This window comes from Pongo abelii, chromosome 17, assembly GCF_028885655.2.
Source record: "Pongo abelii isolate AG06213 chromosome 17, NHGRI_mPonAbe1-v2.0_pri, whole genome shotgun sequence".
In the NCBI taxonomy this organism is placed as follows: Eukaryota; Metazoa; Chordata; class Mammalia; order Primates; family Hominidae; genus Pongo; species Pongo abelii.
Genome location: NC_072002.2, coordinates 28016908 through 28037707, shown reverse-complemented (window position 1 = coordinate 28037707; position 20800 = coordinate 28016908). Strand labels below are relative to the sequence as shown.

Genomic DNA, 20800 nt, shown 5'->3' with positions numbered 1-20800 from the left:
TCTCTATCTCCAGGAGCACTGGATGCATATTTGCAAATTGTAAAGATCAGGGTGAATTCATACACAGACTCCAATGTTTATATAAACAAAAATCCAAGTGATGCCTTTCATGATCTTTTATAGTAGTTTTTTCCCCCTCAAATGAGTGATAATTTCTTGAAAAGGGACTCCCAGGCCATAGCACCTAGGTTTGTACCAAGAGCATATCAGTAAACACAGTACAGTCCCATACCATGTAATGACATTTCAGTCAATGACAAACCATATATATGACCATGGTCTCATGAGATTATAATAATAACATTCGCACCTAATGACACATTCCCCTAGAATGTCTCTCCATTGTTAAGTGACACATGACTGTATATGTTTGTTGAATGACTGCTTTAGGAAGAACCAAATTAATATAATGTGGACTTAAAAAACTTTTAAAATTAATGAAAAATTTTAAAGAACCATATACTTGAGGAGATTTTTATAAGCATTGAACTTCTCTGATCCCACTTAAAAGAAGAAATTAATAACCACTTCTTTAAATGACAGGCCGGCCCAGACTATGGTGATTTTAAACAATTTCCGTATCTCCTAGGAAGCGCGGACTGGCTCTCGGCCTGGGTGTGCACCTCACCTGGTCTCCTTGGAACTGCTGCGGCAGCCGCCAGTAAAACGGCTCTGCACGGATGTGCTGCCGGATGGTGGCGGCATCCAGCAGGAAGTCGGGGGCCTGGTAGTAAACACCCTCGGTCGTGCCCCTCAAGTTACTCTGAGAAACCACACGCAGAAGAGGCTGATCGGAGCCCAGCGTTACCTAAACCACGAAAGGAGGGAAAAGTGCACTTCAAAATACGAACTTTCCACTCCAGTTTTATTCTTTAGATTCCATCGTTTCACAGATGAAACAGCTTCATTATTAAAACAGAAACAGTAAGGACTGTTCCTTTAAACTAAACATCTGGAAGAAAATGAACTGAAAGTGCTTTGAACTACTGCCATTTAGGGCCAAACTGCTGCTACACTGGGGAAATGTTCAACGATATGCAGAAGATGGTAGAGATTTTGCAGTTCTATCTTCTCTCCAATGAAAGCTTTTCACAGATTAGCTAAGGAACAACATGGACAGCCTTTAATCCAAGCTCCATTTACTTCCTCGGTCAGCAGAAGCTAAGCTCTCATGTTCTAACCCAAATTAGCTTCCTAGAATTTCTGATGCCATGAGAGCAAAATTTAATGTGAACACTTGGCTGTGTCTCCCACCTCCCCCCCCCCGCCACCTCCCAGGGGAGTGGGGTTAGAAGCAGAACATTTTGGCTGTGTGTGACTTACTGGGGTCCTCACGTAGCCCTCCAGCTCTGAGCAGAGGTGGGACAGCCCGGAGCAGAAGCAGGGGCTGCAGCCCAGGGGGTTGTCTGCGCGGAGAGCAAAGGTGCCCTCTCGACACTCGTTGCACTGAGGGCCAAAGACATTCTCCTAAAGGGGAGCAAATAAAGGACTCGTTTTGCCTAAAAAAGACATGATTTCTAAACAAACAGAGACAAAATAAAACACAAACATAATTTTAAAAATAATTATAGATGCACAAACATCAGTTTCCCCTAGCCAGGCCCTGAGCTTTCTGAGTGTCAGTTTTCTCAAAGATCCAATCAGTGATTCTCAAATACAGATGATTATCAGAATCATCTTGGAAGTGTTTGGAAAATACAGATTCCCTGATGAGAATGTCCCGAGACAATTCTGGAAGCCGTCTCGAGTCTCCAGGTGATTCTGATGATCCCTGGATGTGAGAGCCACCAGCCAGGTGATTATTATTATTATTATTTAAGACAGAGTCTCGCTCTGTCCCCCAGGCTGGAGTGCGGTGGTGCAGTCTTGGCTCACTGCAACCTCCACTTCCCAGGTTCAAGCGATTCTCCTGCCTCAGCTTCCTGAGTAGCTGGGACTACAGGCGCCCACCATCATGCCCAGCTAATTCTGTATTTTTAGTAGAGATGGGGTTTCACCATGTTGGCCAGGCTGGTCTCGAACTCCTGACCTCAAGTGATTCACCCACCTCAGCCTTCCAAAGTGCTGAGATTACAGGTATGAGCCACCGTGCTTGGCCCAGGTGATTATTAAGACAAGGCCTGCTGCTCTACTCGTCTATCATCACAGCTGTTATCATAAGATGTGGCAGAGTCCGGGTGCAGTGGTTCATGCCTGTAATCCCAGCACTTTGGGAAGTTGAGGCAGACGGATCACCTGAGGTCAGGAGTTCAAGATGTGCGTGGCCAATATGGTGAAACCCTGTCTCTACTAAAAATACAAAAATTTAGCCAGGCGTGGTGGTGGGCACCTCGAGTCCCAGCTACTCGGGAGGCTGAGGCAGGAGAATTGCTTGAACCCAGGAGGCAGAGGTTGCAGTGAGCTGAGATTGTGCCACTGCACTCCAGCCTGAGAGACAGAGCGAGACTCTTTCTCTAAATAAATAAATAAGGCCGAAAACAGGGAGACTGATGCTTCCATTACTCCCAGGCCATGATATCTACATGAGTTTTCCTTCTTATCTCCAGTCACCCATCAGCTCATTACCATCATCAAGCCAGAGGACTCCCATCTCACCACCCATGGGAAAAGGACCAGAGGAGGTGGCTCTGACCTCCTAATAGCAAAGCACATTGGGAAAACTAATGGAAATACACAAAACTTATAATGACATTGAAATCTTACCTCTTAGGAAAATAATAAACCCCGATTTCCTTCAGTGTGGCCAGCACATACGGGAGACCAATAACCTCACAGGGATCACATCACAAATCCCGAAGCCCTGAGATACCTACCTCACCTGCATACTCAAGATATACAGCCCCTCAGTCTCTGGGATATATGATTAAAACCTCAGGGCAGTTTTCAAATCGGTTCCATCAACTGACACTTGTAACAGTAAAAATTCAATTTCAAAAATCATCCATCACTCTAGAGGAGCATAAGAGACTTTGAACTCAGATGCGGAAGGGAGTGTGAACTCACTAGGAAAAGCATCCAAAACCTAGCTGCTTAGGTAAGTAGACAAAGCCCAGGAGTCATGATGAGGAGCCAGAGAGAGGAAGAAAGAGGAGGACGGATGGTAAATACCTTACAAGGGCAGGCCCCGGTTTCCTCCGCACAGCCGCAGAGACCCTGCTCCAGGTTGCAGGCGTCCCCCGACGTCCCCCTCAGGTCACAGTCACAGGGAACACAGTCAGGAAAATCTCTGTAACCCAAGGAACACTGATCGCAGGCCCGGCCACCAAATTTTGACTTGCACTGGCAATGGCTGGTGACCACATCGCACTGATGATGAGTCGACCCCACGAGACTGCAATTGCAGGCCTGAGAGAAGGGAAAACCAGCTCAATAAAAAGGCAGATTTGACGCTTCCAAGTGTGCACATATTTGAATTACAGGAAAACACTACATGTGGGGAAGTTCTACAGATGAACCATCTCTATCTTGCTATTGCTGCATGGATTCACTTTGCCATGTGCCAACAGGAGACAGGCATTCTGTTGCCGGAAATCTGTGCATCTTAGTGGCACATGTGCATGTGGGCAAAACTGAACTGAAATTAAATCTACTAGGTCAAAACAAGTCTAACAAAATTACTGTAGAAATCAGTCCAGGCACAGTGGTTCATGCCTGTCATTATAGCACTTTGAGATGCAGAAGTGGGAAGATCACTTAAGCCCAGGAGTTTGAGACCAGCCTGGGCAACATAGTGAGACCCCGTCTCTACAAATAATCAAAAAATTAGCTGGGCATGATAGCACGTGCCCATCCACTTGGGGGGCTGAAGTGGGAGGATTGCTTGAGCCCAAGAGGTCAAGCATGCAGTGCTTGATGGTGCCACTGCACTCCAGCCTGGGTGACATGGCGAGATCCTGTCTCAAAAAAAAAAAAAAAAAAGTAATTTCCTCTTGTTTCCAAAACACAAACTATACCCAAATTTAACCAAAGAAGGCTACATAGAAAACTGGAGGCCTCATAGTTTGGACATAAACCCCCAATAAAGTGATTTATTACTTTCTCTTGGAAGAGAGTATACGTTGCACAATATATTAAAGGACACTCAAATATTTTTTGGATTTTCTTTTCTTTTTTTTTTTTTTTTTTTTTTGAGACAGTCTCACTCTGTTGCCCAGGCTGGAGTGCAGTGGCCCAATCTCGGCTCACTGCAAGCTCCGCCTCCCAGGTTCACGCCATTCTCCTGCCTCAGCCTCCCAAGTAGCTGGGACTACAGGCGCCTGCCACCACGCCCAGCTAATTTTTTTTTTGTATTTTTAGTAGAGACAGGGTTTCACCGTGTTAGCCAGGATGGTCTCAATCTCCTGACCTTGTAATCCACCCATCTCAGCCTCCCAAAGTTCTGGGATGACAGGCGTGAGCCACCACGCCTGGCCATTTTTTGGATTTTCTAACCATCAATATAACAACTATGTTCTTGAAGAAAACCTAGAGTGAGGTGTCTTAAGGGCGTCATGTCTCCCACTTTGATTCCTATCATCTGCACTGAGGTGTATTGTTTTTGTTTTTGATTTTTAAGATAGAGTCTTTCTCTGTCATTCAGGCTGATGTGCAGTGGTGTGATCACAGCTCACTACAGTCTTGAATCCCTAGGCTCAAGTGATCCTCCTGCCTCAGTCTCCCAAGTAGCTGGGACCACAGGCGTGTGCCACACCAGGCTAAATTTTTTTTTTAATCGTTATTTTTTGCAAAGACAGGGTCTTGCTTTGTTGCCCAGGCTGGTCTTGAATTCCTGGCTTCAAATGATCCTCCTGCCTCAGCCTCCCAAAGTGCAGTGATTACAGGTGTGAGCCACTGTACCTGGCCCACATTGTTTTGTTTTTTTTTTTAAACTCACAAAGCTATTCAACAGATTAAAGTCCAGAAAATATATAGAAGAAAAGGCCTGAAACTTGCTACAGCAAAGCAACTCTCAATTAAGCAAGAGCATGGATGACAGCGCTCACCTGGCACCCCACCTCCACATCGTAGCCCCAGTGCCCATCCTCACATTCTTCACACTTCACACCCTGTGTGTGAGGGGGGCAGACACACTCTCCAGTTTCTGGGTCGCAGGTATTCTGAGTGTGTGGGCAGTCACAGGCTGAAATAAAAATGAATGTTGTGTTACAGATCTGGGTGATGTCATTAAAGGGCTAAGAGCTGATGCTGTTATTTCCCTTTTATTAAGAGTCCAAGCCACTCTTCTCACTCCTAAAAGATGCCTCACAATTCCCAAGACCCCTCCATGTCTCATGGAGGTGGCCGGCCCTCCATCTCAGGAGATGCTGAGGGAAGAGGGGAAATGGGGACAGGACAGGGGAAACAGAGAAAAGAGTGAAAAAGCCCTCACTAGGTGATCACAGATGGAGCGAATATTTACTGAGCACTTACTGCAGGCCCAATGCCATGCTGAGGACTTCATATAGAACACTTACACTAACTTCTCAATGCAGATTCTCACTAGCATCCCCATTTCACAGGTTAGGAAACTGAGGCCAAGCGAAATTAAGTAATGAATCTAAGCTCCCACAATTAGTAGGCGGCAGAGCCATGACCAAAACTTAGGCTTGTACACTGATAGGGATCAGAAACCAGAAAAAAGGTTTGAAATCCTCCAGGGAAAGAAGAGAAAAAGTAAAGGCACTTGACCAACATTAGTTGGAAGTAGAGGGAGGGCCCAAGGAAAGGTCTCGGAATGACTACAAAGTCTCGAACAAGGAAATCAAGGCTTACGTGTACAGCTACCATCCTGATAGGTGTAGAAGCCACGGGCACACCTGTCACACCTTTTCCCTGCCACACCTGGGACGCAGTGACACTGGCCTTCATCCGTGCAGTCATCTGACACGGAGCCTGCCACACTGCAGTTGCAGGGCTGGCAGCCATGGCCTGAGTCCAGCCCATAATAGCCATGCTGTTTCACCAAAGGGGGAGAAAGTGGAAACCAACATACGTTTTAATAAATGACTCCTCATATTAGTATGTTCCAGAACACACACAGGGTATTTCATAGAATCCTAAAGTATTCATGACACCATCCCCATCCCTTTACAGCAAACGTCCACTCTCTAGACAGGCACGGCACTTGTCAGCCACACTTTGTGACATGGTTTGACTCTGTGTCCCCACCCAAATCTCAAATCGAATTGTAATCTGCATGTATCAAGGAGAGAGTTGATTTAATCATAGGGGCAGCTCCCCATGCTGTTCTGGTGATAGTGAATTCTCATGAGATCTGATGGTTTTATAAGTGTTGACAGTTACTCTCTCCTGCTGCCTTGTAAAGAAAGTGCCTGCTTCCCCTTCCACCATGATTGTAAGTTTCCTGAGGCCTCCCCAACCATGTGAAACTGTGAGTCAATTAAACCTCCTTTGTTGATAAATTCCCCAGTCTTGGGTAGTATCTCTATAGCAGTGTGAGAACAGACTAATACACTTGGGGACTTAGCTCCTTCTCAGTCATGGATTCAATCGCCTCTGTACCAAGGCTAAGGTGTCAGTCACATGCATCTTACCAAGCACTGGTCACACTGCTGTCCAGTCACGTTTGGTTTGCAGTCGCAGAGCCCGGTCTCAGGATGGCACACGGCAGAATGGGAGCCTTTCACATGGCATTCACAGGCTAAACACATGCACACAAAGACATATTAACCCTCACTTCTGAGGATGGTTATCATAACATCTGTCATCCCCAAAGGAAAAAAAAAAGAGTAAACTTTCAATGTTTCAAATCACAAAACTAAAAATAATATTATTGGCAATAACTTTAGAAGTTTAGCGTTTTTCTGAAGAGTAAACTAAAACAGGGTTAGTGGAAGGATCCGTCACAGGAAAAACACATTGAAGCTATTAAGACAATAATTAGCAAATTCGCTTAACCAATTTCATGACTTCCTTGACATTTTTTAAATGAGCTACAAATTCCCACGAAAAACATGCAATGGAGATTTCAAAATCAACTTAGCCATTTGCTCTGATTCCAATCAGGTACACATTTAATATTTTAAAGCTCAGTTAAAACGTAATCTAAATAAGTACATATTAATATTATATTTCATAATTTAATGAAAAGTATGTTTTCATTAAATATGATATCCCAGTTCTAAGTCATGAGTCATTTGTAGTTTCAGGTCAGATGATTCCATTTTATCTACAGTTACAACATTGATGCTTAAAGCTACAAAGTCCCCTACCTTTGCAAAGTGATACAATCTTACGGGTCCAAAATATATTTAATCAATATTCACAGGGGAACCCTTAATAAGCACTTCAGTTAGAATATTTAATACGTTGGCTGGGCGCAGTGGCTCATGCCTGTAAACCCAGCACTTTGGGAGGACAAGGAAGGTGGATCACCTGAGGTCAGGCGTTCAAGACCAGCCTGGCCAACGTGGTGAAACCCCGTCTCTACTAAAAATACAAAAATTAGCCAGGCGTGGTGGCACGTGCCTGTAATCCCAGCTACTTGGGAGGCTGAGGCAGGAGAATCTCGTGAACCCGGGAGGCGGAGGTTGCAGTGAGCCGAGATCATGCCACTGCATTCTAGCCTGAGCGACAAGTGTGAAACTCCATCTCAAAACAAACAAACAAAAAAGAACATTTAATATGTTGCCTGACAAAATATCCCACACACTCTTTTTTTTTTGAGATGGAGTGTCGCTCTGTCGCCCAGGCTGGAGTGCAGTGGCGTGATCTCAGCTCACTGCAAGCTCCGCCTCCTGGGCTCATGCCATTCTCCTGCCTCAGCCTCCCGAGTAGCTGGGACTACAGGCGCCCGCCACCACGCCCAGCTAATTTTTTGTATTTTTAGTAGAGACGGGGTTTCACCGTGTTAGCCAGGATGGTCTCAATCTCCTGACCTCGTGATCCGCCCGCCTCGGCCTTCCAAAGTGCTGGGATTACAGGCGTGAGCCACCGTGCCCGGCCCTGAGACACTCTTTATGAATGTGTGGACTCAGAACATGTACAGTGTGTGTCGTGACATAACAATATAAGAAAAAAGAAAAACTTCACAAATAATGGAAGGCCTAAACAAAACCTGGAGGCTGCAGCAAGAGTGCTGGACACAGGACATGGGAAGGTCAGGGGCAGAGGAAAGGTGCCGGGATCCGCCTCCTTCATGATGTAGGCCAGGCTGGCCGTCTGTTTTCCTGGAGTGGGGGCCTTAATGCTGCAGTCCCACGGGAGGCCCCATTCACCAGCGCCCTTCAGGGACTTGCTCCATCAACCCCGTAGCTGGAACTTGCGGACTCTGCTGCTAACTCCCCAGCACATCCTTCTCCACTGCCCCCATCAAACACAAGACACCCCCTCCCCTTCACCCTCCATCGGAACATCCACCTCCCTGGCACGTCCGTCCAATCCAACTTTCGCATAGTGTCCTCCTGGCCCCTTGTCTGCTACAGCTGTTCTCCCTAAAGTCTCCAGGGATTTCCCAGGCACCAAATTCAGGGAGCAGACTTCGGACCCCCTCTTACCCCATGGCTCTGTGGAAGGGACCCCGTGACCTCCCTCTCCCTTTTGCATCACCCTCTTACTGAGGTATTTGAGACGCCCACTCTCCTGCCTGCCCTCTTGTTTCTCGTGTGTCTCCCCTCCATGTTTCATTTAAAGCCGCCTCTTTCTCTGGGGAATATTTAAAGTTCAATGCAAGTATGATCAACGCAAACTACTGATGATAATTTAAAAAATCATATTCACTGTATGATGTGTCTGTTAGTCTGTGCCTGTCACATTCAGTATTTCTTTGTACTTTCACCACAAACCAAGGAGGGAGGCAAAATAATGTTCTCTATTTTCGGTGTGAAATCTACAACTTGGAAAGATTAGATAACTTTCCATAGGTCACACTGCTATCTATTACTAGTTCTCTCTCTGCAGTAATAATTATTAGGGTAATCGTGTTTTTTTTTTTTTTTTTTTTTTTTGAGACAGGGTCTCAGTCCGTCACCCAGGCTGGAGTGCAGTGGCACAATCTCAGTTCACTGCCACCTCCGCCTCCCAGGCTCAAGTGATCCTCCCACCTCAGCCTCCCAAGTAGCTAGGATTACAGACACTCACCACCACGCCCAGCTAATTTTTGTATTTTTAGTAGAGACGGGGTTTTGCCATGTTGGCCAGGCTGGTCTTGAACTCCTGACCTTAGGTGATTCACCCGCCTCAGCCTCCCAAAGTGCTGAGATTACAGGTGTGAACCACCACGCCTGGCCTATTATAGTAATTCTTAATTAAAATAGTATTTATGTTATAAATAGTACTAATTTAAAACAGTATTATTTTAGGCCAATTACTGAATAGCCAGGTATTTTATATATATTTTAATTCTCAGGAGTAGCTCACAATATAAAAATTATACTCATTTAACTTATTTAATATAAGATTCCTTTAATATTAAGAGTTCTGTGAGGTTTCTCACCACCCTCATCTCCCTTAGCGCTCTACTCTACCTGGACGGCCTGTCCACACCTCCGGCTGCAGCCGCTGCTCCACAGCAGAGGCAGAAGGTGAACCTGATGATCAGTTTCTCCTCCTACCAAGCTTCAAGTGAGTCAGAGTTACAGGGGGTGGGAGGAAACAGAGAAATACTGGGTTGAACTATACGTGCTTGCTTTAGAGAAGGTCAATCACATACAACACCGGCACTTGCACTTGGTTTAACCTAACAGACTATAGTATTATAGAAGAATGGGGGGCCCTACAAGAAGTCCACAGAGGGAACCCTGTTATAGAAATGGAAGGATGGCTTGTGAGATACGCGGAAACAGTTCACAGGACTTTGTCTCATCGAAGCGAGGGGATGCAAGAGAAGGGATGAGAAAGGATAAAAGCTGTAAGTGTTCAGAAACCAGAGACAGCCTAGTCAGCATCAGCCCCACTAGCCCAGGCCCAGACCCAAACCCCAGCTGCTCTAACCGTCCTTCCTCCACCTTCCAACCTGTCATCAAGACCTATTTTACATCTTCTCTTTTATCTCCACGGCGAAGGCCCTACCTGAAGCCCTCATCAATGCTTACCAGAGAGATTCATTTCCGGTCTTGTCTCCTATCCCAACACCCCTGGCAGCCAGTCTCTCCTCAACACTGGCAGCAGGGCGATATTCAAACACACAGCTCCAATCACACCCTGGCCCGCTCCATGTCTGCACAAGTTGCTGGTGAGTCCCAGGACAGGGAGGACGAGGTGACCTCAGCACCTCAACACTGCACAGGAGACCCTTCCGACGTGGCTGCTTCCCACCTGTCAGCCCAAGACCTCCCCTCCCTGTCTCTGTCTTTTCCATTCTGGTCACTCTCTCTCCAGTGTCTACCTCGGGCAGGGCCTGCCCACTTGCCTGGGCCCGTCTTCCCACGCTGGTCACTCTTCTTGGGGCTCTTCTTCCCATCCTTCAAGTCTCAGATGAACAGCACCCCCTTCAGGAGGCAGCCCGGGCCACCCTGGGCTGATGGGCCTGCCCACCTCCGTGCCTTCAAGTGCAACCCCCCACAGTCATTCATCCCCTTGACCTTCACAGGCCTGTCCTGTGGCCGCTAACCACACGTGTCTACCAAATGCTGGCGATGTGGCTGATGCAACCGAAGAAACAAATCTCTGAGTTTAAATTTAAATACTGAAGCGGTTTTGTCAACATGGATGCCAATATTAAAGAAAATAATTTTTGGTACAGGATGGAAAACTTTTAAATATGTTTGAACTACCTTTTCAATTGTAAATTTTCTGTAACCTACATGCAGATCAAGTATTTCTGAGGAAAATTTAGCATTCTATTTGAGCTGGGCTATAAAATGTACACTCAATTTTGATGACTCAGTACTAAAAAAGAAAATAAATATTGCTTAATACTTTTAAAACCTGATCACATGACAAAATGCTAATTTTTAATATATCAGCTTAGATAAAATGTATTATTAAAATATATTTCACCTACTTCTTTTTACTATTGAAAAATGTGGCTACTAAAAAATTTTAAATTACATGTGTGGTTTACATTGTATTTCTATTGGACAGCAGTGGTGTGAAAATATAATAATATATTATATTAATATAATATATATTCTATATTATAAAATATAATTGGTTTATTACTAGTAATTATAATAGCTACCATTTATTTCATGTCTAGAACTTTAAATGTTATCACACTGACTTCTCAGAAAGGCCTTGATATACACATATAATTATGTCCATTTTATGAATAACAAAACAGTGCCTCAGAGAGGCTAATAAATTAGCCCAATGTCACACAGTTGGTCCTGGAATAAAACTCACATTAGTTAGACTCCAACGCCTGGATCCGCAGGTATGTTGTTCCCCCATACCATCATCATGTGTAGCTTCCCAGTAGACTTGAACCACAATTTCCCAACTACCTGTCGCAGTTCTTAGTATAGTGTCTGGGAAATACTAGACACTTAATAAACAATGAATAAACGGAGGAATGAATCACCAAGGCTTGCAGTAATGATGAAAAGAAATGACATGAAAATGATAAAAAAAATTCTGTAAATTGTGAAGCATTGTAGAAATACTGTTATCATAATAATCCTGGTATGATAGCCAGTCAAGGTGGCCACCTGCTGGAGATCAGCTTGACTGGCCCAGGGCTGTAAAACATTTCCAATGTCTCCATGTGTGTCTGGGAAAGTATGTTTTCTGTACAGCTGGTGCCCTCTTGTGTCCCCACGTTGTAGCACCATAGTGTGACTGGCATTTATATGAAATACTCAAAATAATTTATAATTGCCACTTTTATTCTTTCACTCCTTCAAAATCTGAGGGCTGAATCATCCCTCCGGCCAGGTCATCTGCTGTATAGGAGAATCTAGTTTTCTCCATGATCCGTAATTTCAAGTCTCAAATTCAGCAGAGTGACATAGGGGTCGGGTAGTTTTGGCACAGAGGGCTAAGATGCACCACACGGTGCTTTACACAGTTTCTGGGGTTACAGTCTTCCATTTCCCACCCTTCATCTTGGAATCCCATCTGCCTCATGCAGCCCCTGAAGTATCTCCCTTACGAATGTGACAGGCTCTGAGCTTCCCCACTTTCATTTCAGCCACTGGGAGCAGAGCCAGAACTCCATCAAGTCACACTGGCAGCTCGAGTGGCAGGCTGCATCTTTCCAGGCCACTGACCCCTGTGGGTTATGACTAACCAAGCTCAGAATAGGGTAGCTAGGGAAGAACTGGGTTGTGCGTCTGTATTTGATCAGAGACACAGCATTAATGCAAGTAACCCTTCAAGAGAGTGTGACCTCCTAGGCCGGGCCCTGTGTGACACATGTGACTATACGGTTGAAGACTTCCTATGGCAATAAACAGCTGACCTGACTTCACACTCGCGTACTCACCGCGGCAGTTCTTGGCTGTCACAGCATCCCCGTAGAACCCGTCAGCACACCTTTCACAGTGGGCGCCGTCTGTGTTCCCCAGGCACTTCAGGCACTCCCCGGTGACTGAGTCACAGTGACCAGCCTCCGAGGGGTCCACATTGCCGCTGCAGTCACAGGGAACACAAGATTCGCCAGGCACGGTTGGGTTTCCATAGTAACCATCTGCACATCTGTATCAAAGATTGAAAGCAGCATCAGACAAATGCAATTACTTAAGGCCTTACCGCACTATCCAGGGACTCCCTCAATGGCTAATAAATCAGACGGACTCTGTTCCCTGAGATTTACTGTGAAAGGGATACAACTCCACACTCGGGCATTCCCAGATCTCCTTCACCTGTCGTGATGAAGAGGGAGAGCGTCCAAAATGAGGCACAAATCCAGGGGACGTGCACCCGTGTCCAGGGCCAACTCTGACCCACCGCTGACCACTCCGGATGCCACACAGCCTCCTACAGGCTCAGCCAGAGCTGGGCACTGAGACGCACACATGGGAAAGACAGCACTGGCTTTCAGGAGCCAGAAGACAGCTACTAAACCAAACCACCTGTCATCCCCAGAACAGCCCGGAGCAATGGGATATTCAAATGTGTGAACCACAGATACCGACTCCTTGCTGCTTCCTATTGTTTTTGTTTTGTTTTGTTTTTTGAGATAGAGTCTCACTCTGTCTCCTAAGCTGGAGGGCAATGGCGCAATCTCCACTCATTGCAACCTCCACCTCCCAAGTTCAAGTGATTCTCCTGCCTCAGCCTCCCAAGTAGCTAGGATTACAGGCACCCGCCATCATGCCCAGCCTTTTGTTTTGTTTTGTTTTTGTAGAGACGGGGTTTTACCATGTTGGTCAGGCTGGTCTCGGACTCCTAACCTCAGGTGATCAACCTGCCTCGGCCTCCCAAAGTCCTGGCATTACATGTGTGGGCCACCACACCTGGCCTATTGTTCTTGATGAGAACTCAGATTAGCCAGGAAAAGAGTACCATTCTTTAAAAATTCCCAGTAAGGTTTAACATTAATTTTAAAACATGAAATATCGATTTTTCTCAATGATTCTATGAAATAACAATTATGCATCAAAACTCCAAAACCACACTTAACTATGCATTTAAAAATAAACACATAGAATTTATATTTAATTTTGAAAATGTGTTGAAGCCAGTGGATGCAGAGTACCTCTCACACCAAGCTCCTGAGTAGCCCGGGGCACACCGGTCACAGACCACTTCATCTCCATCACTGAGGTGGCAGGTGGGGCTGAAACTGTCAAAACATTAGAAATGAACAAAATTTTCCAATGGATGAAGCCGAATTTCTAAATATTTAAAATGCTTAATTTCTACTACTCCTGTGCTTACAGACTTTCATTGATACCTCCTTAGCTCAGAATCCAGGGCCTCTGGTCACCCAGCCCACCCTGTGAGCCTCAACCCCTCACCGACTCCTGGTCCCATGATCCAGGCACTGACACTCGCTCCTCACTCCCTGCTCCCTACTCCTCTCATTCTCAGCCCACAGCGTGCCTGCTTCTCCCGCTGTCTGCCTGGGTTAACCCAGCTCAGCCTCAGTGCCCAACTCAGCTGACGCTTCCTCTAGGAGGCCTGCTCAGGTGCTCCTAGGATGCTGGGTTCCCCACCTCGAGTTCCCTGGCACTGACTTCCCACCTTAGAGCCCTGCCCATATCGCGGCAAAAGTGAGCTCGCTCAAACACAAAGTGGTCAGGAGGCTCTCGCACCTCTCCGGGGACCCCCTGCTAACTGATGCCCCTTCCAACCCTATTCCTAAACCTTGAGGAGCCTGTGCTGGGTGGATGACAGTACCCACCCCCAATTTCATCATGAGTAACCCTGACTGCATCCTTTTTATATACTGGAATTTCAAATAAAAACCCCTGGGGGAATTCTTTTGAGACTGGGTGGAGGAAGAGTTCTAAAAGTCAGCGAGAGACAGAGGCTTTTAAGCTGCTGGCCTGTGGGATGCACTTGCCCCAGCGTGGCTATAAGGCCTTGCGTGGTACATCTGCTTCCACCTCCCTCCATGCCTTCTGTTCCATGGCCTGCTGCAATTCCTCAAATGGGCGATGCCTGTTCCTGCTGCCATGCCATGGCACGCCCAGCTCCATCTGCCTAGAACGCCCGTCTATGCTGCCTGTGGAATTCCTTCTCCTGCAAATCTGAGATAAGAGCTTCCTGAACCCACCTAGGTAGGCTGGACACTGCTCTCCCTCCACCCCACCATCTGGTGGACAGGCCTCACTACAGTCACGACCACACTGAGTCCCCTAGGGCCCATGGCCAGGTGAGAACAGTTTGCTATTCAGAACACCTGCTATAAAACTCAGGACACAGTAGGCACTCCATAAATATCTGTTGAATCAATGAATGGATTTAGTCTATTCTTGTTTAGCCTCATACGTACATATTTTGGTCATTAGATCAAAAACTCCCTAAGTCGAGGGACAGTGTTTTACTCCTTTCTGTATCCCTCTACCTCCTAGCCCACTGGTAAGTAGACAATATATACTTGTGAAACAACTGATGACCAAGAGGAACCAAGAGGGAAAACGGCGTGCATAGGTCCTTGCTGGCACACACCTCTTCTTGCCTGCTTTAATATGCCGAACTTTGGTTTACAAGAAAATAACCCACCCTTCTGTCTTTAATCCAAATCAGTTGTCACTGGGCAAAATTCACACACTTATTACACACAAAGTCTTGCTCTGAAGTCATTAGTACGCATCTGGGTGGGAATCCTGGCCATGCTGGCAGGAACCGCTGATGAGGTCTGAAGCTTACTTGTTGGAGGCTATGGTGAGAGGGCAGGCGCAGGGCTGGCAGTCCCCAGGTGTCCCTCGGGAAGGCTCCCCGTAGAAGCCAGGCAAGCACTGCTCACAGTGGTCGCCGGTGGTGTTGTGCGCACATGCCTAGGAACATGCACCAGAAGAATCAGCTCAGGTTGTCTTAAAGGATTTTCAGATTTATCTATAAGCAACTTGAAGTCCAAGTGGAAAAAAAAAAGACAAAATGCTAAAACCAGTCACCAAACTCTGAGCTATATGAGGAAGGCCTCCTGTTTTCAGATTAGTATCAGCAGGTGTAATTTGTATAAATGAGGAACCTGAGAGCTTTCCCTCTGACTGATGAGCACAGACAAGGGCAGGAGGTGGAGGATCAAGCTTTTGCAAACATGACAGCAAGTGCTGCTTCGGCCAGAACCTTCCGACTGCTACCTCTAAGGGGAATTCTGATGAAGAGTGGGATATGCACATGGTCTCACAGTGTCCTCCTCCAACTGTTTTTTAGTTGCAAAAGGAAAGAATTGTTCATATATAGTGGAAAAATTGACCAATACCTTGCCTGTGTAATCAGAATTAACATCACCAGTGAGGGCCAGACAGACACTGGGACTCCCACTGGCAGTGCTCTGAGAGACTCATCCTTGACAAAGTATTCCGGCCTGAATAATCCATGAGAAACAAAAGAAGGGCCCAGAACCAAGGACATTCTATTTTTAAAAAAATGATTATACTCGGCCAGGTGCGGTGGCTCATGCCTGTAATCCCAGCACTCTGGGAGGCCGAGGCGGGTGGATCGCGAGGTCAGGAGATCAACACCACCCTGGCTAACACGGTGAAATGCTGTCTCTACTAAAGATACAAAAAATTAGCTGGGCGTGGTGGCGGGTGCCTGTAGTCCCAGCTACTCGGGAGGCTGAGGCAGGAGAATGGCGTGAACCTGGGAGATGGAGCTTGCAATCAGCCGAGATGGCACCACTGCCTGGGCGACAGAGCAAGACTCCATCTCAAAAAAACAAAAAAAAAGATTATATTATTCAAAATGCCAATAGCATAAAATACAAAGAAAGGCAGTAGAAACATTTCCTATTAAAAGCCTAAGGAGACACGATGATAAAATGCAACATCTGATCCTAGATGGGGGCCTGTGCTGGAGGGAAGGATGCTATACAAGACATAATTGGGTCAACTGACAAAACTGAGAAACAGGTGATAGGTTAGAAAAAGTAGAGTATCAGCGTTACATTTACTTAAGTTGATAAGTGTACTATGGTTATACAAGAAACGAGCCTTATTCTTGCAATATACGCACCAAAATGGCGATTGTCTATGCAACCTATTCTCAAGGAGTTTAGAAAAACATATTAAATCAGATAGGTAGACAGATAATGATATTAATAAGGCAAATGGGGAAAATGGCAACAACACGGGAGTCTAGATAAATGGCAGGTGTTCTACTTACCATTCTTATTCTTACAAATCTTGGGTAAATTCCTAATTATTTCCAAATAAAGAGGTGGGTTTTTTTTTTTTTTTTTTGTGGGGAATGAAAATAACTAGACATGAGCAACAACAACAACAACAACAACAACAACAACAACAAAGCGATCCACAATCAGGAAAAACAAACAAGCCCCAGTCATTAGAAACATGCCCACAAATCACAGAGATGATGGAATTGGCAGGCTTTTAAAACACTGTTACAGGCCAGGCGCGGTGGTTCACGCCTGTAATCCCAGCACTTTGGGAGGCCGAGGTGGGTGGATCACCTGAGGTCAGGAGTTTGAGACCAGCCTGGCCAACAGGGAGAAACTCCATCTTTACTAAAAATACAAAAATTAGCCAGGCGTGGTGGTGTGCACCTGTAATCTCAGCTACTTAGGAGGCTGAGGTGGGAGAATTGCTTGAACCTGGGAGGCAGAGGTTGCAGTGAGCCAAGATCACATGACTGCACTCCAGCCTGGGCAACAGAGAGAGACTCCATCTCAAAACAAAAACAAAAAAGCTATTATAAGCATGCTCAAAGACTTGAAGGAAACATAAACACTGTGAAAAGAGAAATGCAAGATATAAAGTAGGACCAAGTGGAACTTCTAGAACTAGAAGCTACCATATCCAAAATGAAGTACTGAACGGGTGGGCATCACATCAGCTTCAACACTGTAGGAGAAAAGATGAGTGAATTTGAAGACAACAATAGAAATGCAAACTTTAGGAAAATACAAAAGATCCCAGCCTCTATCATCTGTGGATCAATGTTACATGCAATTAGATTGGAGCGGGAAGCTGAAAAGCTATTTGGTCAAAACTTTTCATAACTTGATAGCTACAAACTCACAAATTCTAGAAGCTCAATGAACCCCCAGCATAAAGAAATACACACCAAGGCACAGTCAAAGTGTTCAAACCCAGGGACACAGAGACCCTCCTAACAGCAGGCAGAGAAAAAAGGCAGAATAACACACAGAAATAAGCAGATGACCACCAACTTCTCACTTGAAGTCATGTAAGCCACAAGGCAACAGAACAATTTTAAAGTACTGAAAGAGAAATCTGTAAAAATCAATTTCAAAACTGAAGGCAAGCCTTTTTCAGATAAAGGAGAGTTAAGAGAACTTGTCAACCAGCAGATCTGCACTACAGAAAGGCTAACAATCCAGGCTGTAGAAAGGTGGTACCTACTAGATGAAATCATAGATTTATACCAGTGAATGAAGAGCACTGGTAACGGTACATACATGAAAAAATATGAAAAACTTTCCCCCCCTCATTTAAAACATTCTAAAAGAAAGTGCAGTCAGTGGTTAGGAGGTGTGCAGGAGCAAAGGAGAAGGGTGCGGAGGTCAGCACTGGGGCCAGGACCAGGCAGCACTGACCCCCGGGCAGCTACAGACTTGAAGGGAGCAGGGCTTGTTCTGCACACGTGTGTGGCTGCTCCTCTTGGTGTGCACCTCAGCTCCCATTTCCCCGTGTCCCCTTCTCCTACAGCCACTCATTTTACACACTTTTATTGGTCATTTTTCATCTAGCAATTTAGTATTTTCAGTTTCTAAACCATATACATTTCCATCATTCCTCAGGTTGATGAAAGTTTTCCCATATACTACATTTAATCTGGAATTGCAAGCATTTGTATTACATCCATTTTACTCCAGGGTTTCACAAGTTTTACTTAGGGTTATCCTAGACCAGAGCATCTAAACTGGAATATGAATCTATTAATAAGTGCACCTGGGTTACCTGTAGACTCTGGTTCAGGGGATCTGAGGTGGGGCCTGAGTTTCTGCACTTCTAGCAAGCTCCCAGATGATGCCCACACTGCTGGTCCTCAGACAACAGAGTCTTAGACCCTTTTTTCCTTCCCATTGAAGGGGTGGCCTGCCTCTCCACACCTGTGGGTATTTCTAGTCGGGTGGGATGAGAGACGGAGAAAAGAAACAAGACACAGAGACAAAGTATAAAGAAACAACAGTGGGTCCACGGGACCAGCACTCAGCACACCAAGGACCTGCACCGGCACTGGCCTCTGAGTTCCTTCAGTTTTTATTGATTATTATTTTCATTATTTCAGCAAAAAGGAATGTAGTAAGAGAGCAGGGTGATAATAAGGAGAAGGTCAACAAAATACATGTGAGCAAAAGAGTCTATATCATGATTAAGTTCAAGAGAAAGTACTATGCCTGGACGTGCACGTAGGCCAGATTTATGTTTCTCACCACCTAAACATCTCAGTGGAGTAAAGAATAACAAGGCAGTATTACTGCAAACATGTCTCGCCTCCTGCTACAAGGCAGCTTTTCTTCTATCTCACAGTTGAACACATGTACAATCGGGTTTTACATCGAGACATTCAGTTCCTAGGGGCAAGCAGGAGACAGTGGCCTTCCTCCATCTCAACTGCAAGAGGCTTTCCTCTTTTACTAATCCACCTCAGCACAGACCCTTTACGGGTGTCGGGCTGGGGGACAGTCAGGTCTTTCTCATCCTACGAGGCCATATTTCAGACTATCACATGGGGAGAAACCTTAGACAATACCTTGCTTTCAAGGGCAGAGGTCCTTGCGGCTTTCTACAGTGCATTGTGCCCCTGGTTTATTGAGACTAGAGAATGGCAATGACCTTTTCCAAGTATACTGCTTGTAAATATTTTGTTAACAAGGCACGTCCTGCACAGCCGTAGGTCTCTTAAACCTTGATTTTATACAACACATGTTTTTGTGAGCTCCAAGTTGGGTCAAAGTTGCTGGGGCAAAGTGGCTGGCGCAAAGCTACAAATTAACAACATCTCAGCAAAGCAATTGTTTAAAGTACAGGTCTTTTTCAAAATGGAGTCTCTTATGTCTTTCCTTTCTACATAGACACAGTGACAGTCTGATCTCTTTCTTTTCCCTACATTTCTCCTTTTTCTTTTTGACAAAACTGCCATCGTCATCATGGCCTGTTCTTGCTGGTTGCTGTTTCTTTGGAGCTGCTGGATACACCTGTAGACTAACAATAGAAAGGACAGACATACAAGGATTAATATAAAATTTGCAATAGTGGAATTTCTAATAGTTTTAATTTAAGTGACAGGGTTAAGATTTGTGAGGCTATTAACAGCTTTTACTATTGCCTCAGTTTCTGGCACCAGATTTAACTGGGCTTTTGATGTTTCAAAAATTTGTTCTTTTAATTTAGAAATATCTAAGGTAAGATTATCTTCTTTTCTTTGTAGATGGCGTCTAACTATGTCCTAGTGATGTTCAGATTCATTACAGACTTGAGGTGTAATACAAAAATCTGACGTATTCTAGTCACACTGTAGCTGAAAAAGATATTCTAAGCTTATGAGCCTATCTCTTATCTAAATACAGTTTGTCTAAGATCATTAATTTGATTTGCTAATTTTTGATCTATTTGAGTCTAAGAATTCCACAATTTTGAGGAATTCTTTTGCCAATTATTCACATATTCTGCAGTTTGAACAGAGGAGTGTAAAGCAATTCCAGCAGCCGCAGCAGTAGCTGTGACTGCAATAAGACTTATAATCACTGCAATTAAAGTAAAAATGAATCTTTTAGATCTGGTTAGAACTCTTTTTAATACTTCTGTTAAGATATGTACGGATGGAGAAGCTTCTTACGGTCGGTCCATGGACACAGGGATCTACACACCTTCTTTTGCCTTTACTAACAGAATACGATGCTGCCAATTAAAAGTTGAATCAATGCAAGTAAACAATCTACAATTTTCACAGGTTATAGTTTGGGAATTTGGTTTAATAACTATGTTTCTTACAACCAGCATATAAGGGGGTTTTATACAACTTTGCAAAGGAATTGTCAGATTGGAATTTAGGTTAATAGTATAATATGGCTTATGATTTCTTGTTCTTATAACTTGATTTCTAGACTAAATTCTAATGTGGTATGAGACCACAGTAAGCTTCTATAATTCTGGGTGTTCAGGACTAACAACGGGACTAACTAACTTTGGTCGGGGTGACGAACTCTTTTGTTCACTTCATTTCTATGGATAGGGTGATTCTAGCCTTCTATAAACTTGGTCTAGTTTTTTAGTTAAATTACTATTATAGGCCGGATTAGTGGGCCAGACGGATGGAG

At 44.9% G+C, this 20800-nt stretch overlaps 1 protein-coding gene across 4 annotated transcripts in view; it reads right to left on the bottom strand.

The window, feature by feature from the left end:
- Positions 1 to 20800, bottom strand: part of LAMA1 (laminin subunit alpha 1) — a 187567-nt gene that overhangs the window by 75894 nt on the left and 90873 nt on the right. For all 4 annotated transcript variants that reach the window (XR_010137560.1, XM_054537666.2, XM_024236118.3 and 1 more), the window contains exons 17-25: positions 15199 to 15326; positions 13580 to 13666; positions 12365 to 12576; positions 6534 to 6640; positions 5752 to 5932; positions 4983 to 5119; positions 3109 to 3345; positions 1324 to 1467; positions 629 to 808 (exon numbers count right to left, since the gene is read on the bottom strand). Coding sequence is in view for 3 of the 4 variants with exons in the window: in XM_054537666.2 (XP_054393641.2) it covers positions 629 to 808; positions 1324 to 1467; positions 3109 to 3345; positions 4983 to 5119; positions 5752 to 5932; positions 6534 to 6640; positions 12365 to 12576; positions 13580 to 13666; positions 15199 to 15326 (1413 nt within the window). In the remaining variant the exon portion in view is untranslated. The remainder of the gene's footprint in view (positions 1 to 628; positions 809 to 1323; positions 1468 to 3108; positions 3346 to 4982; positions 5120 to 5751; positions 5933 to 6533; positions 6641 to 12364; positions 12577 to 13579; positions 13667 to 15198; positions 15327 to 20800) is intronic.